We start from the raw sequence: 21,105 nt of genomic DNA, 5'->3' as shown, positions 1-21,105 counted from the left end.
CCAACCTCAAAGTAATAAGCACTGCCGAGCCGGTGCTGTCCTATTAGAGGAATGGATTTACAGTAAGAGCAAGATTGTTGGTTCAAAGCCCAATTCAGTTGTTGACTCACTGTGTAACAGGGGTAAGGGCAAATGTTTCTTACTTTTGCTTCTTTTTGCTAAACGTATTCTGTGCCATGCTCTTTATATTTCCTTGGGGGTGGGCAATATTTCACAATGTCATCTAAATATCCTGCCAGTATAGCCGTTAGGAACCAAGTTAGTTTCAGCTTATTCTTAGCTGAATCATGGAGCAACAGGGACATCTAGTGTCCACCTGGGGGAAATAATTTAACCCTGTAATGCCCAAGCATTTTTTTTTAATGAGAAAAGCCTGGATTCCTTTTCTTATACAACAAAACACCTCCACCTGTCCACCTGTCTGGCAAGACATCATAATATTCTTTATATGAAAAATTGTGGATTGTGAGGCTGGATTTAAAAAATGGTCATTACGGGTTCTTTTTTTTTTCAGTGCCTCTACTGTGACTTTTTTTAGATTTTAAAGGAAAGTTCAAATACAACAATTAGGGCTTTTTACACATCCCTTGGTAATGGAGTATCATAAAATATATTGGTGTCTTTATATTCTGGCTGTTGTCACTTTGCTGCCAACTAGCAGATTTGGAAAGCCCAATCCTCAATCTACTTCCTGCTGCGTGAAGGAGGTTAATGCACCTACCAGGCTATTCTTTGAATTACAGTAAAACTTGATTACCAAACACTGCACTGTGGACTGTCTCCTCCCTCAGCATAGGCCCATAGTGTTGTGAGGATAGTGTTAGCAAGTTTCATAGATCCCCGTTAATACTGATAAATAGTGCAAACTCAGGGTCTGTGAAACCAACAAGTTAAGTTATAACCTATTAATCTTCCTAATATTACATTTCTTACCTGTTTAATTTCCTATTATGCGTGCTCTATCTGGTACTCTTTGTTGTTTCTGCTAAGCATATTATTTGCCAGGCTGACTAAAGGCTGCTACCCATATGACAGGCAAAACTGTGCAGCAATGCAGCAAAATGAACAGAATCTATACTTTCGACATGCGACGCAGGAGTAGCACCAGAGCAATGTGAAATAATAGAATTGAATTGTGGGAGTCTGGAACCAACTCCCCAGTAATGTTGCTGAAACTGACATCCTGGGATCCTTCAAGAAAATGCTTGATGAGATTCTGGGATCAATAAGCTACTAACAACCAAATGAGCAAGATTGGACGAATGGCCTGCTCTCGTTTGTAAACTTTCTTATGTTCTTATGAATCCTATTTTTTGTGATTTGTAACATGACAACTGGGGAATTGACCAATCAGAGAACAGCTTTAATGCACATGGTCCAGTAAGGTGAATCAGTCTCCAAAATGACAGAGGAAACAATATTTGCCGTGGAAACATACCCAGAGCTTTATGACAAAGGTCATCGCAATTATAAAGATACAGGTTTAAAAGACAATATATGGGAGTCCATTTCGAAGGAACTGGACAAGCCTGTATGTATGATTTATTGCCATATACACTGAACAAAAATATAAATGCAACATGTAAAGTGTTGGTCTCATGTTTCATGAGCTGAAATAAAAGATCCCAGAAATTTTCCATACGCACAAAAAGCTTATTTCTCTCAAATTTTGTGCACAAATTTGTTTACATCCCTGTTAGTGAACATTTCTCCTTTGCCAAGATAAACCATCCACCTGACAGGTGTGGCATATCAAGAAGCTGATTAAACAGCATGATCATTACACAGGTGCCCCTTGTGCTGGGAACAATAAAAGGCCGCTCTAAAATGTGTGGTCTTGACCCGACTTCAGTGGGCAAATGCTCACCTTCGATGGCCAGTGGCAAACTGGTGAAGTGTGCTCTTCACGGATGAATCCCGGTTTCAACTGTACCAGGCAGATGGCAGACAGCGTGTATGGCATCGTGTGGGCGAGCGGTTTGCTGATGTCAACGTTGTGAACAGAGTGCCCCATGGTGGTCAGTGGGGTTATGGTATGGGTAGGCATTAGCTGACAACAAACACAATTGCATTTTATCGATGGCAATTTGAATGCAGATATCGTGATGAGATCCTGAGGCCCATTGTTGTGCCACCATCACCTCATGTTTCAGCATAATAATGTCGATGATCTGTACACAATTCCTGGAAGCTGAAAATTAAGGCCTAATTAATTTATTTCAATTGACTGCTTTCCTTATATGAACTGTAATTCAATAAAATCTTTGAAATGTTGAAATATCATCAAAGACGACATTCATAATTTCCACATCACATTGACAAATATGTACCAGTCTTGCTCATAGTTTTGTCAATAGCAATTTTGAACAGTTGTATAGATCTGGTAGTTTTCAAACCTGTTGCATCGCCCGTGTTGCTTCTGGTATATATGTTCGCTGCAAAAGTATTTTGTCGCCTAATGAAAAACCGCATTGTGTCTGGTGTGTGGCAGACTTAACTACTCCTGAAAAAAATGCTCAAGTTCGACTCTGAAGGTGAGGTGGGGAAACATACTTCACATTTCACTGTGCTTTGAAACCCATGTAGACGCACTGACACCTGTGCAACACTAATTTGTTTCCCCGCCTCACAATCAGCTACGAGGAATACTTCCAGAGGCATTGTTTGATGAAACAGTTAGAAATTATAGCATGAAATTACATTTCAGGAAAATGTACAGTAGATGATACAAACTCACCCAAGGTTGCTGCTTCAAGTTTAAATAACAGTCTTACAAGCACTACAGGTTTTGTATGTTTCTCTACTGCTTCCTCCATAAGAAATGCAAACTGTAAAAAAAGTTATTATTTTAAAAGGTCCATAAAATTAAGTTGTGATTAATATGACATGTATATTTTATTGTATTTGAAAAGAGTTATCCCAACAGGGGACCTTAAAATGTAATTGAAAGTGAACATTTGGCTGATCTGCTATTTGTAACAAAGAATTATGGATATTTTACAGTAGCATTATAATCACATTACAGAAAAAAATACCTTTTAAACATAAAACATTTATATAATAGCAAAAACAGATAGAACTCAACAACCTAACACCTGTTTACATTCCTTTTGATACCGTGGGCGGGGTCAATTCTAATTCCATTTCCAATTCCTTTTCAAAATTAATTCCCAACTCTAATTCCATTTTCTTTAGTGATTTCCATTACATGAGAGTATATGTTGAACTTCATGCTGATTTGCACCAACTAAGATGCAGCTTTGCAGTAAACTAATGTGATCCATCTGCATCTCCATCCATTTGCGTTGTTTTCGATCTGATGATGTAGATATCCTTCTGTCTGATGTTTATTGCTGAAGTGTAATGCTGGATGCTGGCACCAGGGATCAACCCAGTGCGGTCTCCCCAGCGCATCAGCATGACAACCATCTAGATTGAGCTAAGTAAGGTACATCTCTGGGGTCTTAGAGTGGGCACCTTCCATCCTTGGTGTTTCATTGACTAGCCCACGACACCTCAAGAGAGCTCAGCAGTGATTCTGGCATCCCAGCATCATCCCCTTCCATCCCCCACTCAGCTCAGCCCAGCTTACTTACCTGTACATCAGCGTTGCTTTCTTTCTATTGTGCTTGAGATCCCCATCCAGAATATTTCCGTCTCAACCACAGCCAGTTGCTGCTCCTCTCTGCTGCTTCAGATAAGTTCTTCACTGTGCGACGCAACTCTTGGTCACTGAACCTGACGTCTCTGAGAAACCCGGTTGTAGAATGTGCCACAAATCCTCGACAACCCACCTCCACTGGGTAAACTCGGACTCTCCATCCTCGCTGTTCCACTTCAGCAGCTAGATGAGCATACCGAAGTTTCTTCCTCTCATACGCCTCATCAATAGCATCCTTCTGTGGCACTGTTAACTCTACCAGATGAACAAGGCTTGCTGATCCAGACCACAAGACACTGTCTGGCCGAAGGTTAGTGGTGGCAATCTCTGGTGGAAAAATAAGCCGTTAACCAACATCTGCCAGCATCTTCCAGTCTCTAGCAGCTTCCAGCTGTCCTGGGCGAGGCTTGGTTTTAACACCTGTTCTTGGTGGTTCCCAATTCCAATTCTATTTCCAATTCATTTTCAAAATGAATTCCCAATTCTAATTCCGTTTCGAATTATTTTTTTTAAAATGAATTCCCAATTCCAATTCCTTCTCAGCAGTTGGAAATGGAATTGATATTTTAGATACATAATTGCCGTGATTGTTTAACTATTTTCATTTCAAGCCAACAATCAAAAACCCTAGCAGGGATGGCCAGGGCTAAAAAGCCATTGAAGTAAAAATAGAATTAGTTACTGCTGCATTTAGGCGAGTTTATTGAAAATCATAGTATAAAGGCATACATCAAACCAAAATATTGTATATGTATAATTCAGCACTCATTTTGCACAATATGATTGCAAAAAGGGAAAAAAACAGTTAATGTAAGAAAACAACAAGATGTATTATTGAGAGATCTAGTATCTAATATCTATTTACTCCTGGATTACAGGTCTGCACTCGTCAGATGACTATACAGTGATTAACTACTTAAATCACTATACCAAAAAAAAGAAGAGACTACATAAACACTGAAGGATGATAACACATGCCATCACATGGGACTTAATCATTTCAAAGTTTAATATAGGAATATACTGGCAGAAGAAGAACAACGACAACAACACAAACAAGATGATAGGCCAGTCTAAAACAGGTCAATTTGAGCTCATTGCAAGAAAATAGCAGCATCCACTTTCCTTCCTTTGTGTAAATATAGATTGACTGTCTACTACAAAGTGCCACAGTTAGTGTTTCATCACCATGTTTCCCTCAGAGTCCTGCGTAAACAGTGAATGTGGTTGAGAGTCCTTATCATCCTGGATTGTAGCTGTGCCTGAGGGTGCTGTGCTGGAAGATCTATTCGTGCCAGTCCATCTGCTCTGTGCCTGGTTTCTTCTGTCTTTCAGAGGGCTATTTCTGGCTCTCCTCTCTACACTGCTATGGGAAATGACCTTGTTTCCCTGAGAATCTTGAGTAAACAGCATTGCCAGGGTGCTGCACATGTTCTCCTCGGTTCTTGCTCTTTTAGGTGGCCTCTGCAGTTTTTTGTCCAGGTCCCAGTTCATTTGGATAGGGGTTAATGGTGAGCTCTTCGAGGGAGACATTGCCCGTGTTAATGTGGTCATGCACATATTCTCCTTGCCCACGTCCACACTGCCCTCCAAGCTCCTGAGAGAGTCCACTTGTTGGCTGTCAGAAAACTTGTATTTTTTCAGAGTATGGAGGGTGGAGGTGCTGCTTTCAAGGTTCAGTAACCTTCTCCCAAAACTCCCCGGGTTCTGCTCTTCACTCAGCCAGCTATTGTTTTCTTCTTTCCCACGAGAGCTGTTGTCAGGTAACGTGTCCATCACTCTGTGTGCTATGACTTGATTCCCCTGGGAATCCTGGGTAAAAACACATCGAGTCAAACCAGTTCCCCGAGTGTCTGCTGAAGTTCCGCAATCTGAAACATACCTTCCATGGGGGATAGCACAACCTGCGGTTTTGGATATGTTTTCCAAACACGTATATGATGTTTCTGCAGCGAATAAATTTGCTCCAACAGGCTTCTCTATTTCTGTTGTATTCAAACAAATTTTGCCAGAGTTTTCTTTTAGGTTGTAAGATTGGCTTTGCTTCTTGTATTTTTGAAGACATTTGTCATTCCCTTCATCACTGACTTCATAAATGTGATGCACTTCTGAACTGAATTTATTCACCCCTTGTTCAGTGTCCTCCTGTCTCAGGCCACTGGAGTACTCATCCTCCCATAATTGGAGAGCAACGCTGTCAGCCTCCCATTCCAATTTGACAGCATCATCGGAACCACTGCAGCTGTGGAGCTCCTCTGTCAGATCTGGACTGGATTTCCTTATTGTCACAGTTTTGCCAGATGCAGAAGGTGTTGCAAGGTTAACATCTGGACTGCTACTTGTATTATCTGTTGGGTTAAAACACTGGTTAGTGTGTAGAACAGTACAAAAGGCATACTGTCTGTGGCACTTGTTTAATATTAAATTGATATTGACAAAAAGTAACAACGTATTCCACTAAACATTTAACATAAAAGCAACTAGAATTGGAGAGCTACAAACAAAACCAAAAAGGGACATATTGAAGCCAAGGGATCATACAACTCACCGGTACGCTGCAGAGTGAAGAAAGAATAGATGTTGGCTTGCTTCACTTTGGGCAGCAGTGTTCTGGTCTGAGTGAAATTCAGCGCCACTGGTATATTATAACTGCTCCTGGCCAATGGATTTAGCAACTTGGAAATGGGGCGGATTGGCCACAACTGGAAGAGAACAAACTGAGCTGTAGAACGCAGCGCACACCGAGCTGTAGAACGCAGCGCACACCGAGCTGTAGAACGCAGCGCACACCGAGCTGTAGAACGCAGCGCACACCGAGCTGTAGAACGCAGCGCACACCGAGCTATAGAACGCAGCGCACACCGAGCTGTAGAACGCAGCGCACACCGAGCTGTAGAACGCAGCGCACACCGAGCTGTAGAACGCAGCGCACACCGAGCTATAGAACGCAGCGCACACCGAGCTATAGAACGCAATGCACACAGGGTGTTATTGTACGGCAGAAGGCTAGGGTGGGATATGTAAACCCCATTCGGACCCCTTGCACAGTGACATTCAATATTTTTTTGCGCTGAACAGATTATTTCCCCCATCTTCACATACATTGCATTAAAAAGCCATATTTAGGGGTTATCAGCGTTTGGGCCAATTCCTGTTTTTCAATTCCAACTATATTTCCAATTTTTTTTTTTTAAATCAATTCTGAATTCCAATTCCTTCAAATGTATATTTTAGAGACATAATTGTTGCAATTGTTCAACTGCTTTCATTTCAAGCCAATTTAATTTACTAACAGGGACTTCAATTTAAGTGATTTGCTGCCACTATAAGAAGCTTGTTTGAATAGAATACTGACAATTGCAATATTGATCAATTATGTGTTGGAGTTGATTAAAAGGCAATAGAATTGGGAATTAATTTTAAAAAATGAACTGGAATTGACAGACAGGAATTGACCCTGAACCTGGTTATTATGGTATTAATACAGTTTGCTATTAGCGATACTCTTCCAGACTTTTTTTAGTAACTCTTGGGATATGGTTGTTTTCACTGGTACCCGTTTCCTCTTTTCTTTCAGCTCCGTGGTGTCTAACCAGACCCCACAATCCTCTGCTTCAGTCACAGAAGATCTCTTTTGTGTCTTCATCTTCCTCTGCAGAGGCTGTCTCTAACCACCACTGCACTAGAAGCCACTCTGGAACAAAAATATAGATCTGCTGTAATTAATAGCAATGTATTGGCTACAGTTCACTGTAGAACAGCAAGGTACAAAGTACATAACAGAATTAAGAAAGTAAAGGCGGCGTTCATTTAATACAGCTAGGCTCACACAGCAGGAACAATGTCCCCAGTGGGTATCAGTCCTGTGTATTAAATTGATAGCTATTTTTATCATTATTATTGGTAGCACTTTCAGTACCATCTGTGTCCAACTAAATACAGCAGGTACCAGTAAAACAAATGAGTAAATACCGTATAATATACCAAAACCCTGAAACAACGAGAGATTGAAGCTGTCAGAACTGTTAAAAAATTGTTTAACATTAAAATAACGCATTACGAATCACAGATCATTTTATCGCAGTGTATTTTTCATACCAATTTTCTTGTTTAGAAATAGTATCTTTCTTCATTATTATTATTACGCTACACTTAACTCACACGCTCCAAAATAAAAACATTCTGCCAATTTTTTGCTCGTTTTCTGTTAATAATAATAATAATACTAATAATAATAATAATAATAATAAAAAATTTTTACCTATTATTATTATTATTATTATTATTATTATTTATTATTATTATTATTTTACATGTCTTTAAGGGTTTTGTTATTAAGAAAAATCTCAAATTACCAAAAGAAACAACCTGGTTACTCACCGCTGTAAAAATATTAGAAAAAAAAAAAAAAAAAAAACTTCAATTTTTACAATTAAAAAAAGAAAGAAAACTATCCCTCTCAGATTAATAAACTTTTTGGGTAAATAATTAAGAATATTAATAACACAAAACGCGTTTAAAGGAATAACAAGCCCGCTTTAAACTATTTTCAATCTGTGGGCTGTTTAGTTTCTCTCGGTCCCGCCGGAGATTTTAAACGGGTCCTTCTCCTTTCCCAAAAATAGAATGCTGCTGTTCAGATCGACCGCCTGCAACCACGTCTAAATTATTAACTTAGCGATGTATCTGTTTTTGTAAAAGAAGTATATATATTATTCAACGATTAAACCTTATTCAAGATGAAGCTTCAAACAAATGTTGTTTACTTTGTTTACATTCATTATATATATATATATATTTAGACACCTATATTTGTTGATGGCGGAGTGACGTGAGAGCAGTGCGTCGTGCGTAGCTTTGTTGTTCACGTGATCTCACTTGACAAGAAGGTGAGTCGGAAGTGATTTGGTATTTTCTTTTTATAGTAAAAACAAGTTTTGACATTAGTTTAACTCGGTTGAAAATGTTATAATCATAATATGAGACGATTAAGTTAAACAGTGTCTTGTCGTCTTAGCTCGGAACTGGTGTGTAAAGCTGTGACATGGCTGAGTGCGAGAGAAACGACTGCACACAATGTTGCCTTACTTTTTCAAAGTACCGGCCAAAATGTTTAGATTGTATGAATATAAACGCTGAAAAAAGATATTTAAGTACTTTGTTTAGTTGTCACATGCTTGTCGAAGTGGGGAAGGTAAAAAATAATGAATGTTTGCTACTGTTACTGTACATAATATGTTAATGAAAATTGTATTCATTATCTACCGGTATTATAATGTTTTTATATATGTATACTACACAATCCAGAAAAACTACAGGCTGTGAGTGAACTCTTAATTCCTAGCTGAGTTGTCATGAAAAATCACCGAAGCACTTACCCATGGAAAAAGCAGTAAATTAAATATGTTGGATTTTAATTTTAGTTTGCTTTTATTTCATATTCATTTAAGTAGTGCCCTTTATGCTTGTAGTTTCTACACAACACTCAACTTTAATTGTTTCACTGTCTCCACATTGTCGGTAAGATATTTGCTTTAAAGACAATTGTCCCAGTTTGAGAAATTCATCCCCCTGTCTGTTCCAGTTTTGCAGACCTATACCGAGTCCTGACCTGTCACCATGTTTCACGGAATCCCAGCGGCAGCAGGCATAGGAGGAGGTGAGACTTCAGTGCTGCTTTACATTTTCATCTCATTGGAAGAGTTATACCAGTAGTTACAATGTTCACTGATTGAGGCAGAATCGTCCTAAATAAGTAGAGTGGAGTAATATTATCAGAATGTAGCTAAATAAATTTTATCTAGTTAACTCTGCCTCAAATGCAAACTCTTTTTTTTTTCAGCCCCAGCTAATAAACCAGAATTGTATGAGGTAAGCTCGTACTTTAATATCCAATGGGCACCTGACTGCGCTAAATTTAAACTACATTTCAAACCTTGGCCTACTGTATTTTCTAAGCTAATTAGATGGCAAATTGTTTTTTTGTATTGTTTAAAATAAAGGAAGCAATTAGGACAAGTAAAATAGTTGGAAGGTTAATATTTGAAATCTTCTTTTTTACAACATTGAAAGCTTTCTGTGACAGTATCCTTAGTGTAAGAATTTGCTGATTTGTCTGCTTATAATTGGCACAAAAAAAATGACACTTGATCAAAATCATTGATTTTCTTGATTTTCAGGAGGTCAAATTGTATAAAAATGCCAGGGAGCGTGAAAAGTAAGTATACATATACAGTAAGCAAAAGTACAACCTGACACACTAATCCATCTAAAACAGTCCCAGCATGAAATCATGTGTTTTTGCTGCTCATTAAACCTGTTACCTAGGTGAAACATTACCTATGGAAGAAGAGAGGTGGTATGTGGTATTCACCAGGGTTGGAGACCACCAAGCATAGTTTCATGTGTTGGCTTTAAGCTCATTAAGCTCTATAAGCAAAAATGTTAAGAAAAAAACACTTTACAGATCACGAAATACGCACACTGCTGTCTCTATATAAAGAGAACAAGGAAATTCTTAATTCTAAGCTTAACACGACATTCCTGTGTAGTCAGAAGGATAAATTGTTGGCTATTATCTAGCCTTTGCTGATCCCTTGGAAATTATTGTAGGTATCTCAGTTAATGCAGGCAGGCAAATCACACAGGCCGAGGCAATCCACACACAGGCAACGGGGGGTTGCGAACCCGGGACCTCTCGCTCTAAAGCATAGCGCCGATGCCGCTGTACAAAAGAGCCAGCCCCTTTGCAAGGAGCGTATGTTGGGCTTATGTCTGTGTGTGATTACGTTACCTACCAGCCCTGCTGCTGATTTCCCCAGTGCACAGTGCAGTATATATAGTGACCCATCCATCTTTTAAGGGCAAGTATTTCACGAGGGATAGCCCTACAAGCAGTCGTTCTGTCCACATGGATCATGTCGCTTAGCAGGTTGTGAAAACATCCACTTACTCAAAAGCATAATCCTATGAGTGCTTGTAATTGAGCAGATAAGGCAGCATTCCTTTGGTTCATATTTTGACGGTCATCCCATATTTCATCTATAAGACGAAGTAGGTTCTGTCTTGGTAATCGATAGCGCTGATAGGGCTCAAAATCATTATACATATCCAATGGATTAAGTCTGTCCTGTATAATTCTTTCGCAACACATTGCACGGCGGTACTGTAAATCATCAAACCAATGTACTATTCCACCCATCTTTGGCTTTTGCTAACCTAACGGTCATTTTACAATATTCAAAGCTGATTTGATTTTAAATGTAACTATATTATTTGCCTGTCTATGCCAGCTTTACACCTACCCACTAGCAGACATACAGTTACAACCTCTTTACAACCTGAATAAGTCTTACGTCTGCTTGGTGCACTTCGCCCTAGTATTGTGCTGTGGCTAAACTGTCTCACATATTCATATGAACTGTTTAAATTATACCACTCGTACTGATCTGATAATAGTGAATGGGAATCACATTATGGAACCTGTATTTACTCTTAGCCTCTGGCTTCTTCCTCCAGTTAATTACCATGTTTTGTGTAAGGTCACTATGGCGTCTTTGTGCTCTAGTTCATTGTAAAGGTCATCAGGGCCTCTTTGGGCTCTAGTTCACTGTAAAGCTGATTGTAGAAAATTCTGTTTAAATTAATTTGCTTTTCTCTGTTTCTAGGTATGACAACATGGCTGAGCTGTTTGCTGTAGTAAAGACACTTCAGGCCTTAGAGAAAGCTTACATCAAGGACTGTGTGACCCCGAATGAGTGAGTGTATTAGAGAAAGCTTACATCAAGGACTGTGTGACCCCGAATGAGCGAGTGTCTTAGAGAAAGCTTACATCAAGGACTGTGTGACTGAATGAGTGGGTGTATTAGAGAAAGCTTACATCAAGGACTGTGTGACCCCGAATGAGCGAGTGTCTTAGAGAAAGCTTACATCAAGGACTGTGTGACCCCGAATGAGTGAGTGTATTAGAGAAAGCTTACATCAAGGACTGTGTGACCCCGAATGAGCGAGTGTCTTAGAGAAAGCTTACATCAAGGACTGTGTGACTGAATGAGTGGGTGTATTAGAGAACTCTTACATCAAGGACTGAATTAGTGAGTATATTAGAGAAAGCTTACATCAAGGACTGTGTGACCCCAAATGAGTGAGTCTTTCTTTCTTTTACTGAAACAGTGAACAGTGAATTCCTGCCATTAAATTTAATATATGTACAATACTTTCAAGAAGTATATTCAAATAAATATGGGCACACCTGCTTCAGACATAAGTGACTACTAAATATGTCTTCTTAAAGAATTGTGGACCAATATATTGCTGCCTTCTCAATTAAGTTATGTCTGTGGGTATAAGGAGCATTTATTGTTAATTATTATTAATTCATCATTTAGCAGATGCTTTTATCCAAAGTGACTTAAAGAGACTAAGGAGGTGAATTATGCATCAACAACTGCTGTAGTCACTTACAATAGGACCTCAGTTTTACGTCTCATCCGAAGGATGGCGCACAAGGAGGTTAAGTGACTTGCTTGGGGTCACACACACACAGTGAGTCAGTGGTGAGCTGAGGTTTCAACTGGGAACCTCCTGGTATCAAGCCATTACCTAGGTGAGGTAGAAGAGCTACAGCATATGGGGGTATACTCCAAGCCAAGTGAAGTCATGCCAGCCTTGACTGCGCTATTAGTGCAGATGATAGAGATGACTAAAATGCTGAATCTGCTTCCCCAGGTACACAGCTGCCTGCTCCAGACTGCTGGTTCAGTACAAGGCTGCTTTCAAGCAGGTGCAGGGGTCCGATGTGGGCTCCATTGATGATTTCTGCAGGAAGTACAGGGTATGTACGGAAAAGCAGACTGCAGCACTGTCATCTTCATACAAGGCATACCGTAATAATAATATTGCAAGCATATTCATTGTTTCAGTCTGTGCAGTTAAGCTCTGAGTAAACCAGGTAGATTTCATGTTTTAAATAGTCATCAACACAGCGATGAATGACATTTTCTGATTGCTCAGACAAGCCAACTCACGATCTGCCTCAAGGGATCTGTGAGCAGCAAACCAGTGATACCGTTCAGATGTGTTATTTGAAAATGCTCATGCCAGATATGTATAATCTGTTTATTTACTGGATATTATCTTTCCTAGCTGGACTGTCCACTGGCTATGGAGAGGATTAAAGAGGACAGGCCAATCACCATTAAAGATGACAAGGGCAACCTGAACCGCTGCATTGCAGATATCGTTTCGGTAAGTCAAATCATGTTTTTCTGTCTTTTGTTTTGGGTAGTAGTTGAGATGTCAGCATCTTATATAAAACAGTTGTTCCTGGTTTCCATGATACACACAAAGTTGTGTCAGGTATCATTCTTTCCTTTTCTCAGTTATAAACAGTAGCAGACCACATTCCTCCCTGCCACCAGCCCTAACCAATTAACCAGATTGATTCCAAACCTCTTTGCTTTCATATCTAGGCCACACTACATTTTGAAAGTGTAACCATCATATCACACTGCCTCTTTTCAAGTTAAAGTTTTAATCCTACAATTTGATTTTAATACCATTAAATAATAAAAAAAAAAAAAAACTATGATGACTGTGTTGAATTATTTAATGCCAACACTGCATAAAATAGTAAAAAAAAAAAAAAAAAAAAAAAAAAAAAAAAAAAAGAATACATCAGTTAACTTTCACATTTTTTGTTTTAAAGCAATGTCATAATTAAAGTTGAACACTAGCGCTAGATTTTAAATACTTTTTAAATGATGTTCTTTTACCCAGTTTTTCTCTCCATTCTAGCTTTTTATCACAGTGATGGATAAGCTGCGACTGGAGATCCGAGCCATGGACGAGGTAATAGGCACTAATTGTTCTGCTAATAAGAACTTTTTATTTATTTATTTTTTTTAATTTAGTCGTCGACAATTTTTTACCCAGGTTTTTCTCCCCAATTTGGTATGCCCAATTATTATCTGTATCCTCGGCTCACTGCTCACAACTCCCCCGCCAACTCGGGGATCGGAGGCTGGAGCACGCGTCCTCTGAATTGTGCTCCTGCCATCCATCATTTTACACACTGCGGATCCACAGCGAGGCCCCCAGACCTATAGTGCCGGAAGACAATGTAGATCTGAAGGCTCCACTGCAGAACCACAGGTGTCCTATCGGCCACGGGTCGCTGCTGCGTGGTGAGCCATGGATTCCCCTTCCGACCTAAGCCTTCTCTACCCGGGCAGTGCTCGGCAAAATGTGCGCTGCCCCCTAGGAACTCCCGGTCACGGTTCGCTGTGACATAGCTTGGACTCGAACCTGCGGTCCCCAGGCTATAGGACACATCCTGCACTCTGCTGGATGCGCCACTCGGGAGCCTAATAAGAACATTCTGAGTCATTGTTGTTCAAGTAATATGTTTGTGTGTCCATTTCCAGATCCAGCCAGACTTAAGGGAGCTGATGGAAACCATGAACAGAATGAGTAACATGCCCCCAGATTCCGAGGCGAAGGATAAAGTCAATCTCTGGTATGTTTCTTAGTGGATAATGTACAGTAGTGTGCAAATGTATTAGAACACCTCAAGATTTTCAATTTTTTATCCTTTACGTACCTGCCTGCAAGAAAAGCTCAGTTTTTGGTCAGTAATCCATGATAAAGAAACAATAGGCATCTGTGTAAAAATGTTAGACCACTCCTATGTTATACACAGTGTATAATATTTGTTGAAATTCTACAGTAAAGGCCACCACACACCAGACCTGATGCAACAAGTCTAACAGAACCTATACATTTAACAAGAGCCTTTTTTGGTTCTTTTTTTTCCTTAATTCTTGCATGAATATTAAAAATATAATCCTATTCTACAAAAGTGAATAGTTATAATCTACACAAGTTTTATACAGCGAGTTTATACAAAGGAAACATGTCAATGGCTATATATGAAATAAATATTTTAGATTTAATCAGCATCACCTCTGGTGTGGAAGATAATTTCACAAGTGTCGTGTCACCCCACAAGAAATCACATTGAGTCCGGTGTGTGGCATCCTGGATTTTATCCCAGAAGCAACTCCACTGTCACTATCCAATCATCTGGACTTTATTTGAATGCAACATATACAAAATGCCAGGAGCACATGGCCAGTTTTACTAGTTAATATATACTTAAAGCATCATCTCTGGGTTACATAATTGACTAACCACATTGATACCACTGCAGGCTGACGACTCTCAGCGGGATGTCAGCCTCCGATGAACTGGACGACTCCCAGGTCCGTCAGATGCTGTTTGACTTGGAGTCTGCGTACAACGCCTTTAGCCGTTTCCTGCATTCCTCCTAAACTCCCACCTGCATTCTCTGGGGTTCACACGGACACTTCCTTCTTGTGTTCTGAAGGAGGTGACATTACCCTTGCAATGCCTGTTCTTTACCTTGAAAGTGCTTGGGATGATTTTTAATCTTGCGGTTTCATAATTGTTATTGGGTTGAAGTGATGTGTAAAGAAAGGTCTTGTAAACCTTAGGACTGAAGTACTAAGTATCGGGGCACTGCAAGGGTTAAGCAGAGATGTGCAAAAAATGTAAAGTGCACCATTGAAACTTGCTTTTAACAAAATAGTGCAATTAAAACATGGTTTATAGTAAACAGCCTTAGGCTGTCGTTGTTTTAGCTCTAATATTTTGACATTTTTCTGCACATCTGTTTGAACATGTTTGTACCTGGTATCAATTAAAGGCTAAAAAAAATCTCAAGTCTATCTGAAAATGTATGTCTTCTTTTCCTCTTTTTTTGTTTTAATTTGTTTAATTTGCAGCTTAAGTTAAGGTTCAGGTTATACTGAAAACAAGGTTTTAAAAGGTGTGCAGGTAGTATTGTGAATGAAATAATACATTGAATAAACTGAGTGGGCCTGTATGAACCAATTCACAATTATTTCACAAATGTATATTGATTTGAAAGTAAAGTTGATGTCATATTAAAAAAAAAATGTTAATCAAGCCCTTCAACCTTGTGCTCTGTGCGTAATTTTAAAATGTGTACAGTCTGTGCCGGGATATAAAAGTGTTAGATTCTAAATTTGGCTCTGTTGAATTAGGTTTCAGCTGAGGCACTTTCTGTATTATCCCAGTATATCATCCCAGTGTTTCCACGTAGCCCTCGCTCTGTTTAAATATGCCATTTTCCTGAAATTGTGTTTGAAAAAATACAAACTTTTGTTGTGGTTGCACACAAAGCAGTTTGGATCTGTATGTTTTTTTTTTTTTTTTTTTTTTTTTTTTCTAATTGTTATTTGGAAACAAAGCATATTGGAATGCTTACAGTACTGTATTGCATCTTCCAGCAAACAAAGTTTAGGTTGTCTCTGGGATCTTGGTTAATAAATAAGTTATATATGTGTAATAAACTCTGATTTTAGAAGCTGTATGTGTTTATAGGCTACATTTCTCTGAAGTTGTAAATAAAACCTTGCTTTAGTAACCCATGACCTGCCTTTTTAAGAAGTACAGTTCTTTGCTATGTTTTCTAATTTATCCCATCCATGCTACATCTGATTGCTTGCTATAATAATGTAGAAAACTTAAATCTTTAGTATTATTGCTTGTTACATGTGACAATTGAATCGCTATGAGTAATATTTTACAGTAAACGTGATAATTTAATCGCTAATTTAATTTAATATTTTAGCTGCCGGGTCCATTATATATTTGCACTGTTTGCTTCCTGCCTGAGTAAACTTGACTGTCATTTTAGCCACATTCTACTTTATAGCCTTTCATAACCTTTAATAGTTTAAAACACTTATTTTCGTATTCCCTCCAATGCAAATAGTGAGCAAGTTGATGATGGTGAGAAAGCAGTGTGCGGCCCCTTTAAGAGATTTCTCGCGAGTAGGTCGGGCTGCTTCGTCTCGTCTCCAGGACAACAAAAACAACAAGGAAAGGAAACGTTGCCGTTTGTATCCCAGAAGACAAAGGCATACCAAACGTGCAAATAGACCAAAACAAAAAAAACAATCAGAATGCATTAATAGAATAGCGCCGAGTAGATTAGTCTGGGGAGAACCTTGAAAATTCACGAGTAACTAAAAAAGAAAGTTAAGAAACTCTTGATATCCTCAACAGAACCGAACAAGGGAAAGACCGGAAAACATTGTTGCTGTTAAACTAAACGACATTGCGCATGAAACAGAGCTATAATAACGTACTGTAAGTCAAGGGTCAAGGAATGTGCTATTTATACAAATCTAATGAAACAAAGAAAACACCGATGACTGTTTTTATTCCTTTTTGCAAACTGATGCTGTGATGCAATGTACTAAGGTCGGCTTAGGTTTTTAAAGGGACATCGGCATCGCCTTTACATTTTCAACGTTGCCTTTTATTAAATAGTAGTTGTTAATAACTTTTCAACTATGACTTATATACATTCAACGTTAGTATTGTAGTAAACGTATATGCTACAGTTAAAGTCCGTTAAGGGGGATATATAATATAAACATTATTGTATTGCTACAAATAACTATTGAATACAAGATGAATGTGTCCGAAGTTGAGGACCATATTTCTCAGAAGTATGAAATAAAGAAAAGACTTGGGAAAGGGGTAAGTAATTTGTGTATTAAACATATTGTGCAATTTTCAGTAAAAAGCAACACTAAAGCCTCTTTCACACTGGCACTTCTATCTGGGTTCTGGCTACCCGGGTCACAATCTCATGTACTGTGAAACAATGTACCCGGGTTGAACCGGGCCACAGCGACACGCCTCAGGAAAGTGGGTCGACACGCTTTGACCCGGGTTCAGTGAGAAAATGCATGACAGCCACGCCTGTGTGAAGGGTTCACTTCTGCAAGGAACATTTCTGTTCATTCTGAGTAGCCATATTTTTTTGTTGCTTGAGGCACACCATGAGCCAGATTGTGGCAGGGATGAAGAAACATTTGCTCTAATCAACATTTGGCCCGACTATTCAGTCCAGAGAAGCTTGGATGGAAGCGTCAGTAACAAGCTGCTTCCGGGGCGTTGATACATGTATTGTTTGCTTGTGTCTGTCACCCAGGTCAACCCTGCTTAATCAAAAGCAGTGTGAAATCACATAGCTGACAGGCTTGACAACGGGTCCAGTGTGAGCATGCCAGTATGAAAGGGGCTTGCTTAAGTTTATGTGTTATTAATGTGTAACTTTCCTTGGTTACTGGTACTAGGTTTGGCTGGCATGTATGTTGAGCTGAAAGTAAAACCATGCAGTAAAGTATTGTAGCACTGGATGATGTTGCTATCGGAAAAAGCAGGCATTCTTGACGGAGCATGGTTCAATAGCCGACAGCCTCATTGTTTGCAGCAGCAGATTTACACAGCAAGTAGCACGGCTCACAGCACTCGATTCTCCACTCTGAATCCACACACACTCACACACCTGATGCACCCTTTTTTATCCCCTCAGACCCAGACCCAGAAAACACAAAGTTACAAGTATGTGAGGCTTCAACCAATCAGCCCACACTGACCTTTAACTTCCTCACCCAATCAGAGTCCTGTACAGCCGCATGGGGTTCACATGAACAGCACCTGGTGAGCCCCATGTAGACTGACCAGCGCCAAGTCCCAGCACCCTGCCGCATGGTGCAAGCAATCAAGCTGTGCAAGTTAACAGTTCTGGAATGCAATACAGCCACAGACAAAGTCGGTCCGCCTGCACCCACTGCTGCAGTATTTGTAGTGTATGTTTGTCTGTGTGTCTTACCTTGTTAGAATGAAGGCTCAAAGTAACTCGAACCATCAGAATTTTATTAGACTTGTTTTCGTTCCTCCAATATTTTAACAATACCAGTATTTTGCAACACAACTTTCCTTCCCAATATATTCATGAACGTATATTTATAAACAGTCTAATCTGGTTTGTTTTTAATTAAACTAGGGCTGACTTTAATTGGCTTTTCCTCCCCTTACAATACGCTGTATAATGTATATGGTATAGGGTTGTTATAAATATGTAACAAAAAAGTAGTTTAACAAATAATTCTACATTGTGGAGTGGGCCTACGCTGTATTAGTGATTTAAAACACACCATTGATGGTTACAGGTCACATTTTTTTTGCAGTCTGAGATCGCTGGCTCTATAAAAATCTAGTTTGTGTCACAAAGAGTTTCGATTCGTATGAAATTGGCAGTTTTAGGAATAACATTGATGTCTGTGGTACAAATTAGTGTGGTTTTGTTTGGTCCTTCTTTGTAATACAGGGGAAAAATAGGCTTTTTAAAAAGGTGCTATTCCTGTAAGCATCATAGAGTGTTTTACAAAGGAAATGTCCAAAAGCCAGGTCAAACAAATATCTCCTAAGATCTTAGAAGAAAATAAATCTACCTTGAAGGCCTCTTTAGAATCCATAGCTGAAAGAATTGTGAGACTTTAAAGGGTCAAAGTGCAACAGAATCCAAGTAAACACATGCTTAAATGAGAAACCAAAGTTGACCAGGTAGATCAATATTAAACTGGATTAGGCTGTAAAATACATATTTAATTATGACTTATTTATGAATATTTCTATCATTTTTGTTGGGGGGGGGAGAAGGGTCTGGGGGTGGGGGGAGACTTGTTACGGCCTACTGTCCATGATTGGTTTAAAATGAATGTTACATCATATCCTCTCGCCAAAATTGTAAATAGAAAATTAGAGCTATCATGAGCATTAACATGAAAATGTAAAGTACCGTATTCATTTAAATTTAAGACGCAGCACTAATTTCCCACTCTTAATTTGAGGAAAAAATAACACATAATATAAATGTGCATTTATTGCTGATTCATTGTTGATTTACAATGAAATGTCATTGTTGATTTACAATGAAATGTCATTGTTGATTTACAATGCAATGTCATTTTTGATTTACAATGACTAATTTCACTGATTTTATAGGCATATGGAATAGTGTGGAAAGGCATAGATCGGAAGACTGGGGAGATCGTTGCAGTGAAGAAAATATTTGACGCTTTCAGAAACAGGACAGATGCCCAGGTAAATATGGTAGCAAAACAATTTAGTTTCCATTGGAATTATGCCTGTTAATGGGAAATGTTATATTGAGTAATATCTTAAACATGTAGACAACATGAACATATCATATTAAAGTGTTGAAGTGTGAACTTGGAGGGGGGTGGGTTGTTTTGTTTTTTCAGATAATTATTTCCCTGCAGTAACAGTGCAGTTACAGCTTTTTGCTGTCCAATTCTGGTAATCAACGTAGACTTATATATATATATATATATATATATATATATATATATATATATATATATATATATATATATATATATATATATATATTTTGATAAAAACGTATGTGATTAAAATTTAATATTTTCATAAACGTCGCCTTTCAGCTTGAAAAGCTGAGAAATAATGTTTCTTCAGGTAAGAATTACATTTTAATCTCTCCTTCAGCATGGGTCCAGTATACTGCGTGTGTGAAGTCATCAGGTCAGATCAGCGTAGTTTCACTTGCTTCAAAGGGCAAATCATATCCTCTTCTCTGCTTATGTTAGGCAAACTAGCTGCAGTTTAATAAGAAAATGCAGCGTTTTCAAAATCCAAGTATTGATTTTCAGCTATGATAATGAATTCTGTGAAAGTAAACAATGCATGCATCGCACACTTAGAACGATAACCCTATATCTTAACCCTCATGAAAAATGTTTGGAGTACAGCAGAATTTACAGTTCTTTATTTTTATACAGTATTTGGTTACCAGAAAGGAATCCTTAACATAATCATGTTACGACTAGATTTTACAGTGATTACAGCATACTGTGTGAGCAACTTATACTTGTTTTTATAGGAACACAAAATAATACTGTACTATGAATGAGTAAAACAAACAGGTAAGCTTGTCACTGCTGTGTGTCTCAGTATGCTAACAGGCTCTCTTAAAGCTACACTGAAGGACAGAAAATGTCCATTTGTAAATACATTGTGCTACACTGTATTGAATCATTTGACCCTTCTGCTTTTTCTAAAACCTATAAAGGCCGAAGCTGCTTACTCTAAAGGCCGAAGCTGCTAAAACATTGATAGCAACCCACAAGTATGCAATAAAATAAATGTCTGAATAAAGCCACAATAGTTAATGTCATTACTTAACACAATGCAATAGCCATTTCTTTTTGGAATCACTCATGTTGAATAAAAGCTCTTTCTGGAATAATACCAGTTGCTTACTATTTGTGTGGATTAGCATTATGGATTCTGGTGGTGTTGAGGTGGTGGCTTGTTTTCTGTTTGTCACTTACACTTGTTCTCTTGCTGGCCACAGGGATATAGGAAAGGTTATCTATCAGGTGAACTGGATTGTGTGGGTTATCATGGAATTAACTTTATTCTGGTCTGTGCTTCAGTGCTTGTGCACATGAATGTAAGGGCATTGAACTACATCTAATTTATATTTGTATCATATG

The 21,105-nt window shown here is 38.7% G+C and overlaps 3 protein-coding genes across 3 annotated transcripts in view; 2 read left to right on the top strand and 1 right to left on the bottom strand.

Annotated features, from left to right (window-relative positions):
* Positions 1–4,247: 4,247 nt before the first annotated feature.
* Positions 4,248–7,350, bottom strand: LOC121313677. The gene is made up of 3 exons (XM_041246461.1): positions 7,218–7,350; positions 6,210–6,363; positions 4,248–6,009 (listed from the first exon to the last, which is right to left on the bottom strand). Exons 1-3 carry the CDS (start codon positions 7,305–7,307, stop codon positions 4,835–4,837), a joined length of 1,419 nt encoding a protein of 472 aa, XP_041102395.1. The 5' UTR covers positions 7,308–7,350; the 3' UTR covers positions 4,248–4,834.
* A 1,125-nt stretch (positions 7,351–8,475) lies between these two features.
* On the top strand, positions 8,476–15,288 carry LOC121313680 (vacuolar protein sorting-associated protein 28 homolog). Its single transcript, XM_041246465.1, has 10 exons — positions 8,476–8,550; positions 9,246–9,320; positions 9,504–9,532; positions 9,841–9,878; positions 11,329–11,418; positions 12,389–12,494; positions 12,806–12,907; positions 13,457–13,510; positions 14,086–14,177; positions 14,871–15,288. The coding sequence occupies exons 2-10, from the start codon at positions 9,281–9,283 to the stop codon at positions 14,989–14,991; spliced, it is 672 nt and encodes a 223-aa protein (XP_041102399.1). The 5' UTR covers positions 8,476–8,550; positions 9,246–9,280; the 3' UTR covers positions 14,992–15,288.
* Positions 15,289–20,051: 4,763 nt separating this feature from the next.
* LOC121313676 (mitogen-activated protein kinase 15-like) overlaps positions 20,052–21,105 on the top strand; it is a 21,687-nt gene continuing 20,633 nt past the window's right edge. The window contains exon 1 of the mRNA XM_041246460.1: positions 20,052–20,065. Coding sequence (XP_041102394.1) covers positions 20,054–20,065 — 12 coding nt within the window. The 5' untranslated portion in view covers positions 20,052–20,053. The remainder of the gene's footprint in view (positions 20,066–21,105) is intronic.

The sequence above is a fragment of the Polyodon spathula genome, chromosome 3 (assembly GCF_017654505.1).
Source record: "Polyodon spathula isolate WHYD16114869_AA chromosome 3, ASM1765450v1, whole genome shotgun sequence".
Taxonomy (NCBI): Eukaryota; Metazoa; Chordata; class Actinopteri; order Acipenseriformes; family Polyodontidae; genus Polyodon; species Polyodon spathula.
This window is presented reverse-complemented; position numbering and strand designations above follow the sequence as displayed.